This window comes from Dermacentor albipictus, chromosome 1 (assembly GCF_038994185.2).
Source record: "Dermacentor albipictus isolate Rhodes 1998 colony chromosome 1, USDA_Dalb.pri_finalv2, whole genome shotgun sequence".
NCBI classification, from domain to species: domain Eukaryota; kingdom Metazoa; phylum Arthropoda; class Arachnida; order Ixodida; family Ixodidae; genus Dermacentor; species Dermacentor albipictus.
The window spans coordinates 332804026-332829522 of NC_091821.1; the positions used below are offsets into that span (position 1 = coordinate 332804026).

Genomic DNA, 25497 nt, shown 5'->3' on the forward strand with positions numbered 1-25497 from the left:
GATCGTAGCCTTACTTGCTGATTAGTCGAGAAAGGAAAGTGCACAAAATCCGAAATTGCGCCCCTAGATTACTCGAGTGCACGGTGGGTGCGTGAACACACAGCCATTGTCTGGCAAAGAGAGAGAGGGAGAGAGACTATAGTCTTCTTACTGATGCTAGCCGTCTGCCTCAGAACTAAATCCAATTCACAGCATCTTTCCGTCCTTGGTTTAGCACCAACAGTGATACCTAGCCAATGACAAGTAAACATATGTTACGTACTTATGATCAATGCCATAACAATTGCTCATATAGATGTCATTCACTTTACTGCACTGGCTTGCATACGAAAGACAACACCAATAAGAACAATGACGAACGACATGTACGATATAGGACATCGTGCTTAATCATAAAGCAACACAATGCGAGAAACAACACAGGATATAGGAGCGTCGCCGTCTTTTTTTTATTATTATTGCGATGAAGGCTTGCCCTTAAGGCATAAATGTTGGAGCGTATATGTGTATTATATGTGTGCTGTGAGGCTTGTGTTGTGTATGAATTGAAGCCGTGTTTTGTGAAATCTGTTATGTATCCAGCGGTCATAGCTGGTTGTCACACTGTAGCGGAGGCCGGCTTGCAGTAGGAGACGCGAGCGTTCCGATTGTAAACCCGTACATGTCCATATTAGGTGGTGTGCATCTGATTCCACCACAGGAACGGAGCAGTATGGACACGTAGCACCCAACGGTAAATGCGACCAGTTCCACCTTGAGACAACAGCCGGTGTAAGGGCCACCCCGGCCCGAAGCCTCCTAAGCACAACTTCCTCCGCCCTAGTAAGGTGAAGGGGGAGGGAGCAGACACACGGTGGGATAAGAGCGCGTGTGTCCTGCCGGAGAACATTTTTACGGGCTCGCAGCGAATTACGGGGTTGGGGAGCGTCGCCATCGAACGCCTGAAGGCCCACACGGCAGCAGCGAAGAAGTTAATTTTCTTTGAGCACCACCGTGCTGGCCGAGAACTATGACATTACACTGCACAATGATCGATTAGGCGCATGCGTATTCATACCACCTGACGCCCCGCTACATGCGTATAGAATGCGCAATAACAGCGCCAATGATCTTCAATCTTTTTATCTGTAATTGTGTGCCAACGGGCGGAATTACATTCCTCTTCTTCTATTGTGTTCTGAAACGGAAACGAAATGCAGCCTCCACTAATCAGAATCGAACCCGCAACCTGTTTCTCAAGTCTGCAGGAGCGTGTCATAGCCACTGAGCCCGCGCGGCGAGCTTATACGCCGTGCGCTTTCTCGTCCAGCACACGCTTCAGCGGAGGCTTAAATCTCCACCGGCGGAGCGTCGAGTCAACGAACGCCTTCGTTCCTCCGCCAGCTCAACCGCCTCCTCGCGTGCAACTCGTCTTTGCTGCTCGGATCTCTGCAATCTGCGCTACGGCTGCATTGAACTACGGTTTGTCTAATGCGCGTTTCTTCTGTTTGCTCACGGCGCTGGCTGGGATAGAACACCGTTACATTGCGCAACCGGCGCAGTGTGGTGGCCTTTAATGCCAAGCTTTGACAAAATATAAGCGGCCTCGCGTTTCCGCGACGCGCGAAAAAGAATCATTTCCTTTGTGCCCACGCAGGACGAACGCCTCGTTTACTGTCCCAGTCGCGCTGCACATTATCCGCTCAGTCGTTCGTCTTTCCATCTGCGGTCTCGAACTGCGGCTCGGGCCGTTAACCTTCGCAATGTACGCGCGTGTCGCTACTTCTTTTAGAAAGAAAAGTCAGAGGTGCGGTCACGCGGACACCTAGTGCCGATGTCCTCGCGTCCCCCTCCGCTTTCTGATTCGCCCGTTGCGACAAGTTCCTCGAAGTCACTGTTTCGCGTTGAGCGTTTTATAAACAAAGGAATGAGTCATTGGAATCAAGCCTTGACAGCTATCCGGTTACATCGAAATTAGGCATCGTTTCTTCTCTCCAATTCGGAGTCACTGCGTTTCTGGCGCTCTTCAGCCATACTTGGCACTTGCGCCAATAAACACACACACACACGCACACACACACACACACACACACACACACACACACACACACACACACACACACACACACACACACGCACGCACGCACGCACGCACGCACACACGCACACACACACACACACACACACACACACACACACACACACACACACACATATGCGTTCGCGCGCATGTGTATGTGTGTATGTGCGTGCTTGCGTGCACGTGGGCGAGGGGGGGGTTAAACTGCTTTTCATAGAAAGAAAGTACGTAGAGTTAGCCGCGCCAAGCGATAATTCCTGATTTTCAATTTGCTAACATTATTATGTGCATAGAAACAATTTAATTTGCCCACGCGTACCGGCGTACCGTACCGGCGTACCGTACCGGCGTACGCGTACCGGCTTACCAGTATAACGTATAGGCTCGTAACCACGGTAACTGAAGAATCAGATGTAAAACTTACTCACTCTTCGTTGTAATATTTAAATTATAATATCTCACATAACAACATTATATTTATATTACATTCTTACATATTACTATATCATAAACATATACAATGCACATTATCTTTTTCTCCCACTGTCGTCGGCTATGCTCGTGGTGCCAGGAGCCTAGTCTGGCGTGCACAGCCTCGCCTCTTGCTCCGGCGCCACGATGATCAAGTATCGTCAAAACTCACAATAAACTTCCAACTTCAAGAGGTCTGCAAAGAAGCCGCATTCGCGCGGACTTTCAGGCGCACATCGAACTAAAGCTTTTCAGCCGCTCTAAAGACAGACGCTGGCGGTTACAGGTTCTCTGACGGGCGGCGAGGCGTCTCGTTTGTACTGCTCATTTCCGAATGCCATGTGCATAACAAAGCCGGTTATTTAACCAACACTGACACGAACACGGTAAAGGGAAGGTCACTCTGTCGTGCATTCAGTGCAAGCGTGATAGCCGTAGTTACCAGGCACAGAAGCGACCAATCATACGCATGCAGACGCATTGTCCACATGCCCAAACGCACGCACACATACATAAATGCGCGCACACAAATAGACGCAAGAAATTTCGCTTCGACAAAAGGATCGAGGAAGCATAGAAATGTGAAAGCGAAGCTTCAGCGCTGGTCTATCGTCAATAAATAGTGCCCGCCCTTACGTATACCCCGACATTACCACTAGAAGTAAACATATACTTCTAAGTAGAGACCAGAATCAATATTTTTTGCCACGCGAAAGAAGTTCTTTCGAAGCCGTTAAATGGCCCGTGCAGTTCTGCCGGCAACGATCGTCTCCGGCGCTCTATGTTTTTTTTTTTTGAAGGCCTTCTAACTTCTTTTCTATTTTTTTTCTGGTCGTTACGTCTCTCGCCGAGAGTAGAATGCGCTTGATGGGGAGTTAGTGAAATCCCCTTTGATGTCGCGCACTCCCCACCGCGCCGTAGTCTATAAGCTACAGCTCGCCAGTGATTCAGAGCTTTCTACTTCCTGCGTTGCGCTTCGTTGTAATCTCGAGGATGAAAAGAAATCAGGGTTATTATTTACGCTTATAGTGGGCCTCTCCTGTCTTGAGCTTGCTTTCCTTTCTTCCTTCATCCCCCCCCCCCCCTCCTTTTTATAAAAGCCACTCTAGCTTTCAAGATATCCGCACAATACATGTGCTTCCGAGTTTCGCGTGCCAGGCAGTGAAGGGCGCAAAACTTTTCGCTGCATTCCGCTCGACAAAACTCTTGAGCTCCTAAATGATCTAAACTCGAGAAAATGGCAAGCGGTATCGCGCGCTTTCTCATTCTTGCTTGTTCGTCGAAGCCACAACGCCCGGGTCAGCGGAGCCTTTCGCCCTTTCGCCTGGAGAGACGTTCCGTTTTCTGAACCCGCAGAGCCGCTGCAACGGGCAACTTCCGAGTGAACAGAAGCCAATTGAGAGGCGTAGTCGAAGAGCGAAGACACCTGTACTTCTTACGCACTCTTTAAAGGCGCCGGCGCCGGCGGCATTTCGCGCCAAGCTGCTTCACTAGCAGACATTTTACATCGCTTCGACTTAAAGCTCCGGCCACAGTGGCAGGTACGATATCGCGCTCCGCGTCGCACGTCATCGTTAGAGCATCTGTAGCGCAGGCATTCAAGGCCTATGAGAAGAAGGTGTCGCACATCCCTCCTTGCCATCTTGCCTTTTTTTTTCATTTTCATCTTGCAGTCAGAGTAATGTAAAAATGCGTCAACGAATAAGTGAGCATCTGTGGAAAAACAACAAAAAATAATCATAAGCTTTAGCAGATCTATACCAACTGCCAGCAGGTATACGTCGAGAACATCGTCAGTGGAGTGCGTATCCTTAAAGTCACGCAAATATTTCCAAAGAAAATCTTTGGCTGGTGCTGAAATATTCACAGAGATCGCTGAAGTATGAAGAAGTTGGCACTAAGATCATCGCAAACTTTGAGCATAGCTCTCTGGCGGCTGCAGAGGTGCCCACGCGCGCTATATTAAACTGCACCGCAAATTATTCATGAAGTTACTGGCTTTAGGATCTTATCACACGTTAGTTGGGGTCCTCACCAGTCTGCTACATAAGAATAACTCTATTACTGTAAAGTTTCAGTATCATACATTTTCTCGTCTGCCTGCAGTGGTCGTTAAAAATCAACCACTCACAGAAGAGACGCGGCATTCCCAGAGGACGAAGGACGTGAACGAGGTCTTAGCCTCTGACGCTACAACAAAAAATATAATATGGCAAAAGCGAATAATGTACCAAGTATGTGTACGGATATGTACTGAGGCCGCAGTAATTGGCCTGAAGAAGAGCAAACAGGACTTTCTGTGAGGGAATGAAGAAGGCTCCCCTCATTAGCCTACGTATAACTTCACAAGCGTCAAACGTGTTGTCCTTTGGTGCGTGCCAGTCAGGTACCAGCTCGCAATAAAAGGTATATTTTGCCCAATTCGTGACGGGACCTTTTTTCTTCAGCTGCCTGAATTCATGGCTGTGGTGCTGGCTCTACGGAAATTATGTTCATCAAATACATCAGCCGGGACAGTCACTGATTCGTTGTCGCTGTGCTCATCTATTGCTGCTTCTCGTGACTCTCGTGTAATGAGGACGTTTCATCCTTTATTACCCGGATACTAGAAAAGGGTGCGTTTAATTTGGCTGCCTGGCCATAAAAGACTATTCATAAATTAAATTGCAGATTCTCTAGCCAAGGCATCCATAAGCGACCCGATTCTCCCGTATTAATGCGGTAGCGTTAAGGACCCTGTCTCGCAGAAAATCGGTCGTCGGCGTCCCGCGTCGGCGTCCAGTGGAGGAATGCGTTTCGGCAAACTGACTTTCGAACCACCCATACCCAGGCCCTACATGTGGCGCAGGGAAGTTAGGGAACTAATTGAATTTCTCAAGCTGAAATACGTAGAAGAATCGTAAAGTACAACTTTAACCTACAGACATGATAGCGTCGGATTGTAATTTGAAACTACGAGAAAACATGATGCTGTTACGCGAGAACTCAAACAAACCGTTTTTCAGCGTTTATACCATTCATAGACCGGCCACGGCGTCCATCATTTGCGTGCGCCGGGGCGCGAATATCTTGAAGGCCACGGAACACCCGGTTCCTTGCAACACCTCCAGATAGCTCTCAGCTCCGCCTAATCATCGCGGCCCACGCAAGAGACCGCGTTTCTACCAGAAAGCCCGCCTTCGTTCATAGCGTTCGCCGCCAGCGTTTCCCGATGAACATTACAGTTACGTACGCTGCAGTTGCCGGGAAGTGCGTGAAGTAACCAGGAATCTTTGAATGCTCTCGCATTCCACTCTTAATTGCGAAGCTTAAGCGTCCTCCAAATGTTTGTCCTTTGATTGCTTATGTCATTGCTGCGAGAGAGAGAAAGCAAGCAAGTACAGGAAAGGCAGGTAGGACAGCTAGAAGAGTACCCGGTTTGCTACCCTACACTGTGGGAACGGGTTATAGAAAGAGGAAAAAAGGGAAAGAGTAAGCCCTGAGTGCGTGTGGGGGGGGACACTATACACAGGGACACTATAAACGAACGGTCTCTTAAGCAGGTGCTGCGAGATTTCGTAGGATGTGATTATGCAGGCAGCCCCAGGCTCCGCAATAATTAACTCTGTGGATTACCGACATCTTCTATACCCCTGGCACAGGATTTTCTTGCGATATCAGTTGTATAAAAACTGCAGGAGAATTTGCGCCGTCAGCGGCGGCGACGCCGCGATGTTCCGCATAAAGTCCAACTTCGATAACATGGCGGCCGCGCGCCGTATGCTTTAGGTTCCAGAGAAAGGTTGCAAGGGTGAGCCTAGAAATATTGTGGCTTGATGCGTCGATCTCTTCTCGCGCTCGCAAGGTAGGAAGGCGGGGAGGGCGCACGCCGTCTTCTGAGGCGGGCGTGAGGGGGAGGGGGATCGTGGTATGTCTTATATTTTTGTGAAGTACGCCCTATCGAAATAATGTCTTTACATTACCCGCTTTTCTTTTTTTATTGTTTGTTTCTTTCATTTGTCCTCGAATGTTGTGTGTATTTAGCATCCATGTAGCCAATCTCTGTCGTGGGTATAAGCCATGTTTTGAGGTTGCAACAACAACAACAAGGTTTCGTGTCAAATTTTCATAGCAACAACAACAGACGTAGAAGTTTAGCCTTGCCCTCACAGCGTAGTCGAATGACCGTAGCGCCCTTAAGAAATGAACACAACCATATGGATTCCCGCCGTATTGCTAGTGGTACTGGGCAGGCTGACTGTTCCATCGTCAGCTGTCACATAGGAAAGAGGGGGGGGGGGGGGGGTATATCGGCTGGCTGCGAAGTTTCAGGTCCACTAGGGTTAAGGATTGGCCGAGTTGGTATTGCATTCTAAAACTGGTACAGCGCAACACAGAAAGGAAGAAACAAGCCGGCTCGGCTTGGCTTGTTTCTTCCTATTTTGCGCTGTACCAGTTTTAGCAATTGCAGGGTTGGAGAGGTGCCAGCATGTTGTTTTTAATGCTCATATGTGTTCCCGCTTCATGGCATTTTTACAGCCGGTGAACTAACGCTGAAAGACATTCCTCAAAGCTCTATAGAACTTGTGTTCATTTAGATGCAGTGTAGAGCCTTACTTGGCGCGCTCAGTTCATACAGCGGACACTCGCCTAGAGTAACTTCCTCTTCAGCAGCACAAGTACCTGATGCCGCCAAGTTGGACTAAAAAACGGACGCTTAATTAACGTTGCGGTTCAGGCGGAAGCAGCCTTGCCAGTGTGCTATTGTTTTCTCTCTCTCTTTTACGGACACCTCTCACGTGAATGTGAGACGTCTGTGTCTATGGGCAAATTAAGATTTTCTCTCGATTTCTCCTCGGTTCCATTGCCTAGGGCACGCGCAGTCGCTCGCGAATGGCGAAACGCCCGTGCCGGTGAAGACGAAGATCGGCGCAGCAGGTACGGTCGCGGCTGCCACCGGCTACCGCGGGTCATGGTTGCTGAGCCCCGTCGTCGGCAGCCGACCGAGGAGGACTACTTCGCCGATTCCGAGATGGCCAACGGGTACGACGAGCGCAGGCGGAGGAGATACTCGGAGCAGGGACCCCCCGACGGCTGCATTCTCAACGAGTTCCCGCACACCAGTCGGTCCCGAATCGTTGTCAGCATCGTCGCGGTCCTGCTGGTGATCATCCTCTACCAGCTCTTCTTCGTTTGAAAATTCCTCACAGCCCAGCGAGCGCGGTGAGGCTGGAGCCCGCGCAGCGTGTCACGCATTTGTCTCTAGCAAACGGCCGTCGTGTTCGAGTGAAGGACCCCTTCGCAGCTGCACGAGTGCGGTGGGCCTGGAGTACACAGGCAGCCCGTCCGACTGCTACAGCTCCAGGAGTTCGAAAAGGCGGGGGGGTGGCAACCTCCGGCGACGCGGGCTCTCGTAATGCGGCCATGACCCGGACTGTCCTCGCTCCTCTCTCGACGGAAAACAAAAATGCGTATTGAAAGACGGGAAGCTTCGCCGCGCTGACAAAATCACCGCTCGCGGCGATCTGACCGGGGCAGCCATGGATCCTTGTTCAAGCGTCACATCCTGGATCAAGCAGCGATTGAATCTCCCTGTCAAATAGACTATTCGTTTTTCGATGCAAGTTCATCGGCTGTTGAAGTTCCCTGCCTACATGACGTTTCGGTGGTACCTTCGCGACTGTTCGTGAAATTGACAGATAGGAAGCGTCAAAAAATTGAAACCATGAAGTCAGGTCGCTGCTTCACTCTACTGAATAGGCTCACTGACTGTGTCAGATCTTTACTGCTCCTAATGTGAATTGCCTAGTAAACAATTACACTGCACAATTTACGCTTCAACGGCAAATTTCCTTTTCATGCGCATTTTAAACGTGTACGCTGTGTCAGCATTGCATGCAAGAGCATTACGCATGGCTTTTCCACAGCAGAGGCTTAACCAAAGTTGTTAAGTTGTCATTAACAGATTACCATTTGAAATTGTTTTTTCTCTTGAATATTAACCGTCCTGCTGTTGGAAGCGCCTCTTACGCATCGACGACACTATATGCGCTTGTCCACTTTATCTGCTATATTAGAAAGGGAAAACTCCGCTATATCCCCCATGCCTAAGCCGGTGCAGCCGTGAAATGCTTTATTTGGCTTCCGTGCAGCCGCGCATCAAGTTGGGTTCGCGAAAGACAGCTGTTCATGCAGCTCTACCATTATGGGCGCAGCAATCCTGGTGACTTAAGCAGCAGTAACAAAGTAACTGTGCTGAAGGTGTCGTGGCCTTGTGAGTCCATGAGAGGCCAATATTGTTATGGACTATGATGCACGACCATGGGTCTCTTCGGTATTGTAGACTATACTTTTTCATGTATACCGAGAAACTGCGTTCCGTGGCTCGGGAATGCCTGTCATATACGCTTCAACCAAGTATTATTTACTTTGAGACTTCCTGTCCGTGATACGCATGCACAGTGGCTAGTTGCCCAAACGTGCTCCTCCTCAGAAGCCGACTAGCATTTACGAACCGTTTCCTTGCGAAACTAACGATTGGCAATCGTTAGTTTCCTACATACTAAATCTTCAAACCTACCTTTGTTCAAGCATTTCTGGCAGGTTAACTCCAACGTTACCGAAACAGTTTTATCTACAAGTATACTATGATTTTTTGAAGTGTCCCGAAAATAATATCTACACAAACGTTCACCTGAGTCATCGTGGCGCAGCACTGTCTAACAGATACTAATCCTCATGACGCACCGTTCGAGATATTTCTACTCGTAGAGGGCTACCTATGCTCAGTCAAGCGATTATCCACAGGAGGGACATGTATGACAGAAATAAACACGTAACTGAGACGCCGTATTGATGACGCATTTATTTTTGTCCCTCTTTCCGTTCAGCTTTGGTTATAGGCTTGCATCACGAATGGCGGCACGGCACAATGGGACTCGTACGTTGTTCGGTGGTTGTTGGGCGCTTACATCGGTTGCATATCTAATTTCCTCGTTGTAACAAATACAATGAAAGAAAATTTTGGTTAGTCAATTCGGTAAGCCCGTTGGCTTGTCGGCTGCAGCTGCCCGCTAAATTGACTACATTGGATTTGACCCGCAGCCGGCCAGAGGCAATCTTTTGGTTCAGTTCTTCGTTTGGTAAGGGAATGACGGCGGCGTACTGCAGTTTCTGCATGATGCGCGGCTGAACACCGTTTATATAATATTAGTTACTTTTCTTTACTGTACTACAAAGGTAGTCCTCTTCCAAGGAGAAAGAAAAACCTACTGTTTCTACTGTGGTCTTTGTTTGATTCCCTTTACCCCTTTCCCCAGCACAGGGTAGCCAGCCGGTACTTACACTGGCTAACCTCCCTGTCTTTCCTCTCCTTTGTCTCCTCCTCCTCCTTGTTTGATTCGTAATTGTTCTTCTTTGGATCCAGTACGACGCTGGTTTGCCGATTCCCACCCAAAAGCGCTCGCAAATAGGATAGAAAAAGCACTCAACACTTAGAACTGAAAGTAACATCTTGAGGCACACGGGTTCGCTTTTGCACAGGCATGGCGTCCGAGAGAGGAGGAACGCGAGCGCTACACATGATCTCGGAGGCCGTCCAACACTGCGCCAGATGGCACCAGTTCTCTCATCATGTGGTGGATTGCTGCTTTATTTGCACCCGACATAGAATACTCTGCCGAGTATCAGCATGGTACATTTGCAAACAGAACAGCCTTATCTGCTCTGTTCTCATTTTTGTTGTGTACACTCTTTCGTACACATACGCAAATACCCCGAAAGTGGATTGGAAATATGGTCTCCGCGTTAATACACTTTGTAAGGCACCTTCACGCGTAATGCTGAAGATGTTGGTTTGATTCCCATCTGCTGCAAGTTATATTTAGCCCACTTTAATTCTCATATATATAGTTTGCGTCAGCGCACTTCAAGCAAACGTAACAATTATTTGCCCCTATAATTTCTCATGCTTCATAATCTGTTTCTTCGCATGATTGTTACTTAATATGTACATGTCCTTATACATCATATCCTTATTATCATGTAAACCACTAACCGAGCGTCGCTGTCAAAATAGTTGAATCATGACTGAAAACATGTGTCGCTATTCATATATAAAAGAGCACATTCTGCTTCAATTTGTCCAAGACAAATACGCGCGTTCGACAGGCTTTTGCTGCACGGTGAACCCTGTCTTACGTGAATTATACGCTGCTGTTTTTTTTTTCACCCGCTTCTCCTCGTAGTTAACAAACCGAATTCAACTTCCTTACCTTAACTTCTTGGCGCCTTCACCTTTCCTTTTGTGGCGTGTTGTTTGTTATTGGGTTAGAGGAGGCTGAGAAAACGTAATTGCTGCGCCTAAAGCCAGGAAGAAGCTTCAACAGCTTTCACTCTTTTTTTCTTACGTGCATATTTCCCTGTTAGATACGCGGTACGAATATATTCAATGTGTTTTCAAGCATGGTGAAAACCAAGCTTGAGCATTATGCGCGCTTCAAATGCTGTGATCGAAAACCCATTAGTCTAACGCTGAATTTAGGAGCGGGCTGTTCAAGGAAGATTCACAAATCGTATTTTGCCTGTAATAGGAATGGCCTTGCGAAGAAAAATGTTGCTGTCTTTTTCTGGGTCGCCATTTGCCGCCACTAACTCGATATCTCTAAAAATTTTAGGCAATATGTTGCTAACGTTTCTACACCTTTTCGGACTCTCGCAGGTTACCTTATACATGGAGAAACGGGAATTCTGTGACCTGGGAACTTGCACGGAGCCAGTCGGTGAGTTCTGGTGTCATTTGTTTAAATTTTCCCGACGCACTGTAGATGAAAGATGCTGTGGTGAGAGCTCCTTCTGTTGTGCACTAGGTGCATACATGTTCCATGGCTTCCTGTACAAGGCACAGAAAATAACGTTTATGACAAGCGGAAGTTACCGTGAAAGAAAGTGAAAATGTTAGTTTTTATGAAGAGAACACATTAACAAAGCCGTACACTCATTTCCCTCTACTTTTTTTTTTCAATGTGCGAGCGTATGTGCGTGCGAGTGTTTGTCGAAGGGAGCGAGGGGTCTTACAGAGACGAGTCTCATATAACAAGCATATAGAAGGCTCGGTGCGAAAATGTCTACGGCAGTGTCCTCTTCTCGGCGAACTCAAAACAGTGACCTTAATTTCTCTCTCATAGTGCCGGTTGATATAATAGCAGCGGTGGACATAATCTGTATTGGTAGGCATTTAACGTGCGCCCAAAGCACTACACGAGCTTTCTTGCATTTCGCCCTCATCAGAATGCGGCCACCTTGATCGGGAAACGAACCCACGACCTCGTGCTCAGCAGCGCAACGCCACTTGGCCACCGCGGCGGATGTAGAGATCTGTTTAGAAAGTAATGCTTCAGAAACGAAATTACATTCATTTGGCCGGTAAATACTGGTTACCAAGGAAAGGAGATGTCCTTGCCGCCAATGCGCCGCAACCGCTGCGTGATGCATCAGCGTGACACCACGAGCCTCAAGGTGCTTTCTCTCATATGGACCATTTTTAGCGCCGGAAAAGTTCTTATAATTCACAACGCAATCCTTTGTTGTTCATAAGCAGTTGAATAGGTCCGAGAAGTCGCCGTCAAAATTCATTCCGTTACCGGAAAAATACGGAACGAAGTATGACGCGGCGCATCCAGCTGTCTTTCACTCTTGCTTCCCTTTCTGGCTTGTCAAGCCATCTCTCAGTTTAACGTTCGCCTTTCTGTGCTATTGAAAAAAAAAAAGCGTAACTTAAAATAATACGGCTTAAAAAAATTATTCTTAGTGTTCAGTGTCGCTTTAATCTATAGGCCAGTGAGCACAGGTCGCCGAGCGCTTCCTCTCGCGTCTCGCAGAGGGCGTGGTAGTGCTCGACGCCGACCAGCTGCAGCCCAACGAGCGGCTCCTGGTGGCGCTGGTGGGCCGGTTCCGGTACGGCCGCGAGGAGGACGAGATCCTGGGCATGACGCTCTGCCGAGAGGTCTACCTGGGACACACGCAGCTCTGCCACGAGCAGCCCAGCTCGCCCCGCACCCCGCAAGCCGCCACCGGATCCTCCACCACCGAACCGCCAAAGTGCGTACCACGCTACCTCTGTGCTTCCATCAGTTCTGTAGAGGTACATTACGGCTGACATCGGTAACTTATGACAGGACGCTGAAAGAGGATGAAACGAGGACAGTGAGAGAGGACAACACACTGGCATTGTCCTTTGGCCACTGCAGGTTCTTTGTAGGCTTTTCGTTGCCTCTATCCTTCTGCTAAGACTTTCCGGCTCCAACTATTTGAGTTTTCGCTATTTGCCCACAAGAAGGCGCGATCGACTGCTTCTCTCTGTAAGCGGCCGCAAGACGTTTCCAGGAACGATACATACGGCATTGCTCGAGAATACTCGCACGATAATTGCTGTATATTTAAACATATATAGAATACCATATTTCACAGCTTATCAAGAAAGAAGGTAACACGGTGATTCGTTGCCATGCACCTGCTTAATTTTGCCGAACAGAAAGACTTGCTGCATGACCACGTTCTTTTCTGCGCGAAAATTGGGCGTGACTAGAACTGCCTAATAAGAAACCGGTAGGAACGCGAATACAATTGTCGCAGTGCAGAGGTTGCTATAAATTTCGCTTCCTCCCAGACAACCGGTCAAGTTTGTCATTCTCTTTGATTTGCCAATGTCGATCTTTTAACTACAACGCCTGCAAGGTGTGCAGTGCATGCAGATGGCTGCGAGTCCCAGCACACGTTCTCCCTCACGAGCTCAGTATCCACACAGTAAAACCATTAAAGAGGACAAATAGATCAGAATGAGCGCGTTTCATTATCCTCGCTGGCAATGTCGTCAGCCTTTACGGGCGCAGATATCTCCGCAGTTTGCTGTTGGTTCGAGACGCTGCTCCCCCTTTCCTACTAACTTCCCGCACTTCCTTACTCCATGCACGCGAGCCAAGAGTGTCACAAGTGCTTCGTGGATTGGACGAGCGGGATGCAATGCTTACTTTCCCACCGCTGAGCCGTCCCGCCAAAGTGTCTCCAATGGCAGTCATTCCGAAGACCTGGGTAAAAGGGCGGGAGGCAGCACTCCCCCTGCCCTTCCCATTATCGCGCACTTTCGGCAAGCACAGCGACGGGCCTGCGGGAATCGTCGGACAGTTCGCTCACGTCCGCGTACCGCCGCCACTCCCATTTTGCAGATCCCCCGGCCGTGCCCTGTATGCCATGCAGCTGGGACCTGTGCACCGAAGGTTGATGGACGCCCTGGGCGAAGCGGCCGTGCCTTTTCGTTTCGAGGTGAGCGCCGCGCGCTTACCGGGAGCGCAAATCGCGGTGTTACGTGTCCAGTGCTGGATGCTGCATATTGTCGTGACTAGCAGCGAAAACAACCCGTTGACGGACTGCGCGCTTCGCGGCAAGCGTACACAGACGAGTCAATCAGAGCAGAAGCGCCCGGCGAAAACGGGTTTCCAAGATACGCGAGCGGCGACGAGCAGGCGCAGAAGTGCCGCCGACAGAGCTGTCGACGTGCCACAGTTGGCGAACGAGACGCGAATACGAATATCCAGGAATGAGCGAGTAGGACAAAGGGAACCGCGGCGTTCGATTTCTTTGTTAGTTACAACCATACCGAGAAAACAGATGATGATGTCGGGAAAAGCGTGTGGGGATTTTTTTAGCTCTTCATTTTAACTGAAATGTACAAAAATAGGGAAAGTGCCAAAGACGGCTTCGCCACATCGTCGTTCACTACGAGTAGAGCACTCGAGGCGACCAAGCGAGCCGAATCGAGTGTCAAAACGTCGCTCCCACGTGACCACCTACTGTGTCGTGACGTGACGACAGTGTCCTCCTGGGAAGCGAAACCGAAACTAACTGTAAAAGAGGTGTTATGTTAAATTAATTACGCAGTTCTGAGACTTGTCATTTTTTCTATTGGTTAGAGATTTATAAGACCTTTAATTACCAACAAGAAACTGAACAGTTGAAAATATCATGTCAGTACCCCTTTAAGGTATACCGCGACGGCTTTGATCCCGTCAATTTCCTCGGGTATTTGCGTATGTGCACATGGCTAGCCCTGGGAGTGTTAGGCAGCGCCATCCATGGCAGCATTTGGGGTGTATCTTTTCAACCGCAAGCGTCACGTTATAGACTACGTGTTCAGAAGTTCTCGTATACCTGAACTTGGGAACCTGCAACTGGCTCCTAATTAAGAACGATTCTCGTCCGCCCACACCGAAGTAACGATGAGAGTTGTTTCGAGTTCTAAGAGGAGTGAGCACCGCATACTGACATTTAAAATGAGCCGAAATACCTTTCGCCATAAACTCTCGAAATAAGAATGCTAGAAGAAAATCTGGCGGTAGTTATGCGTCCGAACGCTTTGACAGAGACAGAACTTCATCCAGCAAATCAATGCGTAAGAATTATGGGTATTTATTTATTTATTTATTTATTTATTTATTTATTTATTTATTTATTTATTTATTTATTTATTTATTTATTTATTTATTTATTTATTTATTTATGCATGGCTTTATCTAAACCTCACCCCTTTTGGGTTGAAACCACTGATTACTTCTTTCAACGTAATCTAGCTGTCATTGCAAGTTTGTGATGGAAATTAAAATTTTCATTTAGCTTCTAATCTATACCTTCATGCTGTTCTGAGCACACCACAAAAGTAACAAGGACATTTTAAAGTATCAAAAATACCTAATCACGCGTTGTCAGTCTGACTGTCCAAATATCTGTTGGAAGGGAGACGCATGCTCGAAGGCGTCAAAATTATCCAACGGAATAAATTTTGAGCGTCACTCTCGCCATGCTCAAAAGAAACGCTTTCCGACTGGCGCACGCAGCAAAGCTCAACCATAATGAGTAGCAAAGGAAGTTCAGTTACGTTTTTTGAAAGAAGCCCTGTCAAATCACCTAAAAATCAGCAGTGACTTCCACGACGGCAACGTCACACTTCCCTGTAATCGTGGTCTAAAGCTCTTGGTCGTTTGCCGAAGCTGCCGTTACATCTCTTTCCCTAAATATACTCGCCTGTGAAAACGTGTTCCCCTGGACCTACAAAATTGCAATGGAGCTGTCGATTCCCATGATGAAGGGTGACATAGACGAGCTGGGCACAAACCCCAGTGCAAACCGACAGACAGACACAAACACACACGCAAGCACGTACACACACAAACATAAACAAAGCACACTAAGACGCACACTCCATAAGATCTATACTCTGGTTGAGGTCTGTGTCCTACTTAGCGTACAAGCCTCCAGGCTAAAAACATACAGCCTATAGTTATGCAAGAATAAGCACACTTCCGTGAATCACCCACGAAGCACACGCTGAATGGGCGGATGAAAATCAATCGCATGCTTCTTCTTATTTCGTTTCGCCGACTAGCTTGTGATTGCACTTTGCTCTTCCGCTCCAGAAAACCTGCCAATAATGATTTCTGTCGTCGGATGCAGAACTGAGCGCGTGCAGTGCCTAATGTCGAAGAAAAATGGATTGAAACGCGAGAGAAGAGGTTCCGGGCCTTTCAAAGCCGGCTGCACTACTATTTTCCCAACGTCAACGGCAATCTTCATTTCTTCAATAGAAATAAAAGAAAACAGGGACCTTTTGTCATCGTGAGACGCCGGTGCCGGCCGTGATCTTTTACTTTTAATTCCCATTGTTCTCTTCGCGACTCGGCCTTCCTACCATGTTCCACGCCTTCCGCATTTTTTATTTATTTCTGCGCGATGGTGAATTAAAAAAGAAAGAAAATTAAATAATGAAGGAAGCAGAGAGAGAGAGAGAAACTACGCATATGCTGTTGCGAAATCTCGCCGTACTGAGTTACGTTCGCTGATCGTACAAAACAGATGTCGACACAGCATCAGAGCCGGCGTGCAAAACGCCTCGGTAACGGGGAAAAAATGACTTACGGAGGTAGGCGGAGTCGTTTCCTAAATTGATTTCTATTTGTGTCTGCCAGAACGCTGGGCCTCAAACAGGTGAAATCACGGGTGCGTTGCTATGTGAATTGGTGGATGACGTCTTTCTGGCCGGAAACGCTTTCCGGTTGCAAGACAGCAAAGTATATATTCTCTCCTATATTTTGCTTCCTGTAACAATTCAGTCTGTCGAATTCTGATCACAGATCCACCATTTCAGTTTTGTGAAGAGAGAAACAACAACGCAGATTCTTGCCCAAGTGCAATTCTTTGTAGGAAATTTTACCCGGGCCTTCAAAATATACGCCAAACTTTAACGTGTTTCTTTACGAACTTAACAATCTTTTCAGTGTGCCCGTATCTTAATTCTTTCACGACAACTTGAACCGCTGGCAACGTGCCACTAGGATGTACCACTGGGTATCTGCCCGAATAGACAGCTTGGGTGTGTGCATATGCATGTTTGTTTGTTTTCCCTCTGTTACTTACTCATACCCGTTGACACCAGGATGGATGGATGGATTGATAAAACTTTATTGGATCTATTGACACAAGGTATGCGAATATTTTTGGCCAACTCTCCAAAATGTGCATGTGCCAGTGTGTAGATGCCCAGATAGACACGCAGAACAAGAGACAAGAAGTGAAGAAGTCAGCATCAAAAACAACCGGTTGTGGAGAAAGAAGTGAAGTAAACAGAATGAGAACAAAGCGTGCATTGAGCGAGGAATGCTAAATTAAAATTAAATTAAATTATATTATAGGGTTTTACGTGCCAAAAGCGCGATCTGATTGTGAGGCATACCGTAGTGGGGGACTCCAGATTAATTTTGACCACCTGCGGTTCCTTGACGCGCACCTAAATACGCGAGTGCTTTTGCATTTCGTCCCCACTGAAATGCGGGCCCTGCGACCTCGTACTTAGCAGCGCAACACCATAGCACTAAGCCACCGCGTGGGGAAAAACTTGAAGACGTCGGCTACACAGAAGTTATGAATTTGGAAATGCGATGTGTCGCTACATTTCTTCAAGGCTAATCACATTAATGTGGACATTCATCGTGAGACGAGTACTGCCGAAATCATTTTAGAATTGACGGTCAACGTAATCACTAATCAACTGTAAAGCGTATATATTTCGCGTTCCATTTATGTTGCCAATTTCATGTGTATACCTGTTGTTCACTGTTGTCTGTATTCTTTTACTCATTCTCGCGGCCATGTCCTTTACATGCTATTCATAAAATCAGACATTTTGCATCGGTTGCCTACTGAAGTATTGCAAAAATATTTTCTTTCTTTTTATCTTCCCGCCATTTGATGATTTATTTATTTATTTATTTATTTATTTATTTATTTATTTATTTATTTATTTATTTATTTATTTATTTGTTTGTTTGTTTGTTTGTTTGTTTGTTTGTTTGTTTGTTTGTTTCATTAGCATTTATGTGATATTTATTTCTCTGTGCATATTTTGTCATGTCCTTGCTCAGTACTTTTCAAGTTTGTTTTTATCATAGCTATATCAGTCATCAGGTTCGCTATCTTTTGTATTTGCGTATTAATATTTGCACTTGCAGCCTTTACGTTGACGCTTGTCGCTGTATAATGAGGTTACTAGAATGTATTTTAAGTGTTCTGTGCATAACACTGGATTGAATGCGCAACCGGTGTACACGCAACCGCTGATTTATTCTAATGAATTCCCTCGTATTTCGAAGAAAAAGAGGGAAAACAGGGGGAAGGCGGGAGATGGAAATTCAAGACGATGAACAAAACGAGAACAAGGTGAAAGCGGGAGCCAACGTTTCGACAAGTGGACTTGTCATTTTCAAGGCGATATATGCTTTCCTAGGCACAGTATACGTATATAGGTAGGGTAGGTATAGGTACCAAAAAAAGAGAGGTCTTATATTGTAACGGCTGACGCTCGCGATATGGTAATTTAGGCTTTTGAAAGCATTAAAGGTTAGCTAAAATTACTCAAAAACTATTGACACGCATACTCGTTTATTATTGTTATTTTGTTGTTTCCGTGAGTGTTTTCTGACCCGATTACAACTGTTACAACTTCATCGCTCAGCGCAAGACGCGAAATTCATCTATTAGAACTTCTCTCGAATGTTGTAGGCGACGCTGTAGCGATGGAACCTTGTCTGTAGCGTGCGCGACGCGAATAGTGGTGTACGTACATTTTGAAACGCACACGAGCACCAGCGTGTGACGCTAGGAAGCACGAATATATAGCCGTGTTATAAAGAGCCGAAGCACTCGACCCGTATAGTTCGTAGTTCGACGACCAACGAGTGGGCTCGGGCTATCGTCGTGCTTCAGTGTCACTTGCATTTCTGGGCACAAGTTCGCCTAACAAATATTTCGTTTTCGTGCCACTGTCTGGTTCTTCGACGTCACTACTACGTGAAAATGTTCCGTAAATAAAAAAAAGTACCAGAATTTCGTGTAGCTCCGCAGCAAAATATACATCGATGCCTTCAATACCGCTACTCGGAGTGAGCTGAAGTCAAAGAAAGTAAACAACTTTCATTACATTTTACATGCATTACTGACCTGAGGTGCGCCAACCATGTTAAATGATAACAGAAATTGAAACCAACGGAAGCAAACAAGTAATTTCATCTGGATTTTCTTGGCTTCTTCGTGGTTGACTTCGTATGATGTATATAAAAAATCTGTCCCCTCAATTTTCCTAATTTATGTGGCTCAGTTTCCCCAGGTTTTCAAACATTTACTAACGAAAAATGCATGTATACCTTAAAGTCATGTGTAATATGGCAAATTTGGGCGCTTAGTTTGTTTTCTAAGTGAGTTTTTACAGAACTGCGTTATATAATTTCACGGCGCAGTGACAATTTTGAAAAAAGAAGAATGTCACTTTGAATTTTTTTCGTCGTAATGTGTTCAAAAACTTTGCATAGAGTTTATAATGGCCTAAATCATCGTTCTGCGACCGTCATTCACTGGAACTTTACTGCTTGTTTTCCAATGCAACAAATCTGTTCGCAGCAAATCGGAGACACGTGCTCACAAATGCGATCGCATTGAAAAATGCAGCTGTGCTTCCGTCCCGGTCTTGCCGTGTTATACGTAAGTGATTTGATGCTTTCTTTTATTTATTATTCTCATTCTTCATTGTCATGTATATAGAAAAAATATTACGTACGGACGATGTTTACAATATTATGTCGCTACTTATTTTACATCACTCGTAATCTGGGATTTATATACATATTTTTTACTGTTGTAAGAATTTTTTTTTATAATGTGTGCTTTATTCACAATTTAGCTATGGTACGCCCAATTTACCTTGTATACTTTTGTTTATTCTTAAAGCTCTGTCCACGTGAAGACGTGGTTAGACGGCGTATCATTACGACGTTTCTGTTTCCGTGATTTTTTTACATTATTAGGAAGCTGTCATATTGCGCACCTGGAATGTTCTTACTACGTAGCGCTACGTCGAAAATTAACTGAAGTGCGAGTAAGGCGTACGCCGGCACCACATGCAATGCCACCGGGCTGCGTAGTTCCACGAACGTTCTGTCACGTTTTTCGACATGTGCGTGCTTGCCAGATGTTTCTCGCTTATATATATATACACACACAGGCATCGTGCGGCGCAATTCGGTGAACGCAATATTTTCTCCAAATAAGCGACAGTGCCCTATTGGACGCCGTCGTAGGAGTCGCTGCTGTCCAAAAAAAATAAGAGAGAGAGAAAAAAAAAACACGAAGTAGCTAACCAAACATCCGGGGCTTCGTTATTGGCTGTGCTGGTACATAGTTGCCGTTGACGCGGCACGTGGATCATTGAGGCCAAATTCCGCGCTGCTGGCTGCGTATACGAAGAGAGGCCGTGTTTTCCGATAGCCTGCATCTTTCATCAAACCGGTATGTCGTCGCCTCTGGGCACGATTGCTTCTTTTCTTTTCTTATTCACATTCTTCGTATAGTTTCGTGTTAGTCTTGAAAGAGGGTGAAAATAACACGAGTGTCACAGGAGAAGAATCTGCCCGATATTACATCTGGGAGGCTCCACTCACCCCATTACAAATAGACTGCGACGGCGCGGTTCGGGAGTTCGGTTTAATTTAGCCTATTTGCCTTAGATATTGTTTTCTAGACGGTGAATGCGCTGTTTCAGTATGCTCCGCGGTCCGCGGAGTGACGATCAATATTTATTGCAGACTACGTCAAGGAATCTGGCACTATCAGTATCGCTTCAGCGGTGACTCGGCGGCTGTTATAGTTTCGCGCTGCTCAGCACGTGGTCGCAGATGCAGTCCCCGGTTGAAGCGCGACGAATTCCGATGACGAAGGAATGCAAAGGCGCTCTCATACTTAGCTCTCGGTGCGTGACTAAGAACCCTATAAGTTGTCAAAATTAGCCCAATTCGGCACGTTCGCATGCGGCGTCTCTTAAATAGCCCTTGTTGCTTTGGGAGCTGACGCCAAATCACTCATTTCTGATCAAGGATGTGCAGTTATGAGGTTTTTAGCCTCGTAAATCTGGGCACTCGATGTCTTCGTGATAGATTTAATATTATAGAACTGTTTCATCCTACAAACATTGCACGGCAGAGTAGTGATTTCGAATAATAATAATAATAATAATAATAATAATAATAATAATAATAATAATAATAATAATAATAATAATAATAATAATAATAATTACCACCACCAACAACATTAGCCTATTTATGCCCACTGCAGGACGAAGGCCTCTCCCTGCGATCTCCATTACCCCCAGCCTGCGCCAACGGATTACAACTTGCGCCTTCAAATTTCCTCATTTCATCAGCCCACCTATCTTTCTGTCGTCCTCGACTGCGCTTCCCTTCTCCTGGCACCCATTGTGCAACTCTAAATCTCAGAAGTGTATTAACATCACGATGATTTTACTCTATACGTATTAGTGAATGGTACACGTGTACGTCATCGTCTTGCAAAAAACATTTATTTTACGGCGAAGGGGTTAGCCCCTCCGCCATTTTTCGTCCCCGTCTGTGGAGAAAATTATCATGATCAGCAGTGACCCTAAGCAAACAAAAATGCAATGCCTCATCCCCCTCGTAATACAGAGGCTACAAGCGCTCAGCAAAGTGAAGCGAACTGTGCACACATTCATTGAAATCACCCATACAACACAGAACAGCGTACGTTTCAATAAAGAACAAGCTCAAAACAAGCGTCCGAACCATCAGTAAAGCATTGCACACCCCTCTCAGCAGTTGTAGTGGTGAGTTTGCTACAGCTTCGCTGGACACGCACTTTCGCAGGGCCGGGGCCGGATGGCGAGTCAACTTTCCTTTATTATTACTGATATCATCATTCTCCTGCATTCATCGTTTGTTTCCTTACATATATTTTCTTTACCTCTCCCTTAGGCAAGACCCGTGTCGCATCCCTTAAGCTTAACTAAGATTATGGTCGTTCTCTGTTCTCCTCACATATGCGTCCATTACGCATATCGCCGAGCTTAAATCCTCTGTTAGGCCCTTGCTACGTTGCCGACGGGGTTCGCTTATCCCGCGCTCTCTCTCTTGCCGCGAAAGAAATAAAAAAAATAATAGTAAAAGAAGGGACGCGTCGCTCGGAGCGGCCACGCGCGAGCGAATGGATTAAGATGAACAAGGAAGACTTTCAGACACCATTTCAAGCCGGCGAGCACAACGAAGATCAGGGGCACTGGCGCGAGATCCGCGCGCGTTATATATATACTCGTGCTATCAGCTTCGGCTCCGCCGCTTGCGTGCTCTACAACCAGAGGGGCACGGCCGGCCGGACGCCAGTTTCCTCGCGACCTTGGCGAATCCATTAGCTCAGCTGCCGCATAAACAGAGTGTGTGCCTTCCGCGCGTGTTTGTGGGCCAGCGCGTCAGAGCGTCACTGGCAGCGCTTTGCGGGAGCTAATTACTTTTGCCTTCGCCATTTCCTTTATCTTGCTCTCTCTCTCTCTCTCTCTCTCTCTCTCTCTGCTTCCGGAGGGCAAGGCAAACGCGGTCTTCTCCGTTCCCGGTCAATCCGCATCTTGTCCTTCCTTCGTTCCTCCCTGCAAGCGCCTTCGAGGATCAAGTCTCTCGGACTTCCGCAAACAGCGTTTTGTTTTACAACGCTTTGTCTTAGTCCGAGTGGCCGGGTATTAGCGAGACCGAGAGGATATATCTTGCGCACTGCACGTTCGAGGGAAAAGGCAAACATACGCGCATGACCGGAGAGAGATGAATACGGCTGCGCTTCGCAGTGTTCTATAGCGCCTCGCAAAAGACTGACACGCAAATCTAGTTTTACGACCAGTAATCCGATTTTGTCGGTGAGAGACGAAGTCATAAAAGAGGGAGTGCCCGCATGAGATATATATGCATGTTAACGAAATTAAATTCCTTGCGTGTTCGTCCTTCCTTGATGTCACATATTCACAAACGCGAGAGAGAGGAAAAGAAAACACATCAGAACCAGTATTAGTTTATGCGTGCCGTAACTTATGAAGAATCAAAATATGCAAGGCCGAGGTTCCTCTGTACGAAATGTGAGAGAGGGTGTTCAGTGCACGACGTACGGAGAGTGCGCTTGTTATAATCGACGTAGATATAAAACGTTGGCTGCCCATGGAGCTGTAATTGAACGAATTCTGAAGTTTCAGCAAATAAGCGAAATTGCAAAGATGGGTTGGTAAATAAGCGTACACCGAAAAGCCATGGTGGCTTTTTGGTGTACGCTTTTTATTTTTTTAATTTTTTTTTGCTAATGCACACACATTAGTAACCCACCTTTTTAAGCTATGTGGTTCGTCAAATAAATGTAATTTTTATTCGCATGGAGTTATTACTAGTACATCTTTATTTTAAAGGCAAGCGACTCTTAAGGGAGGATAATATCCGCGTAATCTGCCCATGGAGCTGTAATTGAACGAATTCTGAAGTTTCAGCAAATAAGCGAAATTGCAAAGATGGGTTGGTAAATAAGCGTACACCGAAAAGCCATGGTGGCTTTTTGGTGTACGCTTTTTATTTTTTTAATTTTTTTTTTGCTAATGCACACACATTAGTAACCCACCTTTTTAAGCTATGTGGTTCGTCAAATAAATGTAATTTTTATTCGCATGGAGTTATTACTAGTACATCTTTATTTTAAAGGCAAGCGACTCTTAAGGGAGGATAATATCCGCGTAATCTAAGTTCCGTACTTTTCTTTCTTTTTTTTTATTGCGATAAAGACTTGCCCTTAAGGCATAATTCTTGATGCGTATATGTGTATTATATGTGTGCTGTGAGGCCTGTGTTGTGTATGAATTGAAGCAGTGTTTTGTGGAATCTGTTGTCATGTATCCAGCGGTCATAAGTTCCGTACTTGCGCAGCTCTTAAATGACACTATAATGTTCGCTTGCATGTATACAGGGCACAGCACAAAACGTTAATGTGAGCCAAGCAGCTTGTTTTTTCAACGTACCACAGGGTCACAAATTACAACTCAAAGGGGATCTGTGTAGTGGGTGGGTCGGGGGAACGTGGCACAGAGTGACATTAAAAGATCATTGTGCCATAATCTTCATCAAGACGCACCATTAGAATGCCTTACGTTTTGTACCTCGGTATTACCGTGTGGTTTCTACAGTCATTAAGGTTAACGGACCGCAGGCTTGGTAGCAATCTAGTAAAAGCCTAAACAAGAAGGCAGCGAACGAACAAAAAAAGAAGAAGACGAGGAAGAGCAGGGAATGGGAGAAAAGAAGAAGAAGAAAAAGAAAGAACAGGGCGAACCTCGATGTAGGTCGGATGTGTCCCGGGACGCAGCGCGGAGTGTTCAGGGCGTTTAATTTGGCCGTTTCCGTTTGCTCAGCCCCTGCGAAATGTCAGACGTGTTTACCGGGTCAGCCGCGTTTCCGCCAACAAATGCCTGCAGCGACTTTCGCCCTTCGCAGCTCTCGCGTCTCTGGTAGTTCTCTTGTTTATGAACTCCCCCATCTGGGTTTGTGCTATACGCGACAGTTGAAGCGGAAGCAAGCGCCCCTAGCAGCGGCGCCGCATCTCAACTGAACTAACAGTAAGTGCCCAGAAGCACCTTGCACAAAAGGTCTGCGAAGCCTCGTCTGCTCAGCTAGAATTTTAAAATAACAAAACTTTAACGTCACTGACCGACTCAAAAATTATTGTTTGACGTTTCGGACCCCACAGGTGTTCTTCGAACGCAGTGCAGCGGACGCTGTGTCGTAGTACCCACTGAGAAACAGCTTTCTCTCTGACGTAGGGGCACTTTCATTTGGCAGTCTATAGCACGTTGCGTCTATCTGATATTGTAAATTTTGGAAATCAATTTGCAATTGCAAAAACCGATTGGTTTAGCTGAAATCACACATTACGACCGCTTCCAATATGTCAGACTTCCCCTACACCGAATAGCATGCTATAAAGATTTTTGCTTCGACTCTGTGACACCACACTTAACAGGGCAGAAATTGGGCTCTGGCCAGAGTGGGCGAGCCAACTGCAGAGATTCGCGAAAATATTTATTGGGTTGAAAGTGGAAGGCGAACGCTCGCCGGCAGCTCCGGAAGCGAATTACCCGCTGATAAATGTTTCAGAAATTCTACCACATTTCCCGCCCTGCCACCTGTGCCTCAGCGAACACCGGAAGCTGCAGATGTTAGTTGACTGACTAGCAAGCATTCAGATTGTCGAGGCCTCGTAGCAGCGTTCGTTTTCTGCACGTTGCACGTAAAAAAAATGAAAGAGATGAAAAAGAAAAGAAGAAAAAATAAATAAATCAAAGTTTATGAAAAAGCGCCGCAGCGCATGCATCAAGAACATCGATAGGATTGACAAGACACAGGTAGGACGAGCATCGCACGATAGAGCTCCAGGTTGAAAGCTGAAATGGGACTGAATCCGACAATAGAGGAGGGCTCTGACGTAGTACATGAAAGATAAAGCAGGGGACAGGAAGAAACTGAGTCTCAGACAAGATAATGCACGCACAGCCAAGCCTCGGTTTA

General features: G+C 46.4%; 1 protein-coding gene and 1 long non-coding RNA gene across 2 annotated transcripts in view; both read left to right on the forward strand.

Moving 5' to 3' along the window:
- Positions 1–8338, forward strand: part of LOC135910063 (uncharacterized) — a 127589-nt gene extending 119251 nt beyond the window's left edge. Inside the window, exon 2 of the long non-coding RNA XR_010566899.1 lies at positions 7393–8338. This is a non-coding gene — a long non-coding RNA (uncharacterized lncRNA). The remainder of the gene's footprint in view (positions 1–7392) is intronic.
- LOC135910253 (phosrestin-2-like) overlaps positions 1–25497 on the forward strand; it is a 314202-nt gene that overhangs the window by 240156 nt on the left and 48549 nt on the right. Inside the window, exons 3-5 of the mRNA XM_065442324.1 lie at positions 11229–11289; positions 12388–12607; positions 13732–13828. Coding sequence (XP_065298396.1) covers positions 11229–11289; positions 12388–12607; positions 13732–13828 — 378 coding nt within the window. The remainder of the gene's footprint in view (positions 1–11228; positions 11290–12387; positions 12608–13731; positions 13829–25497) is intronic.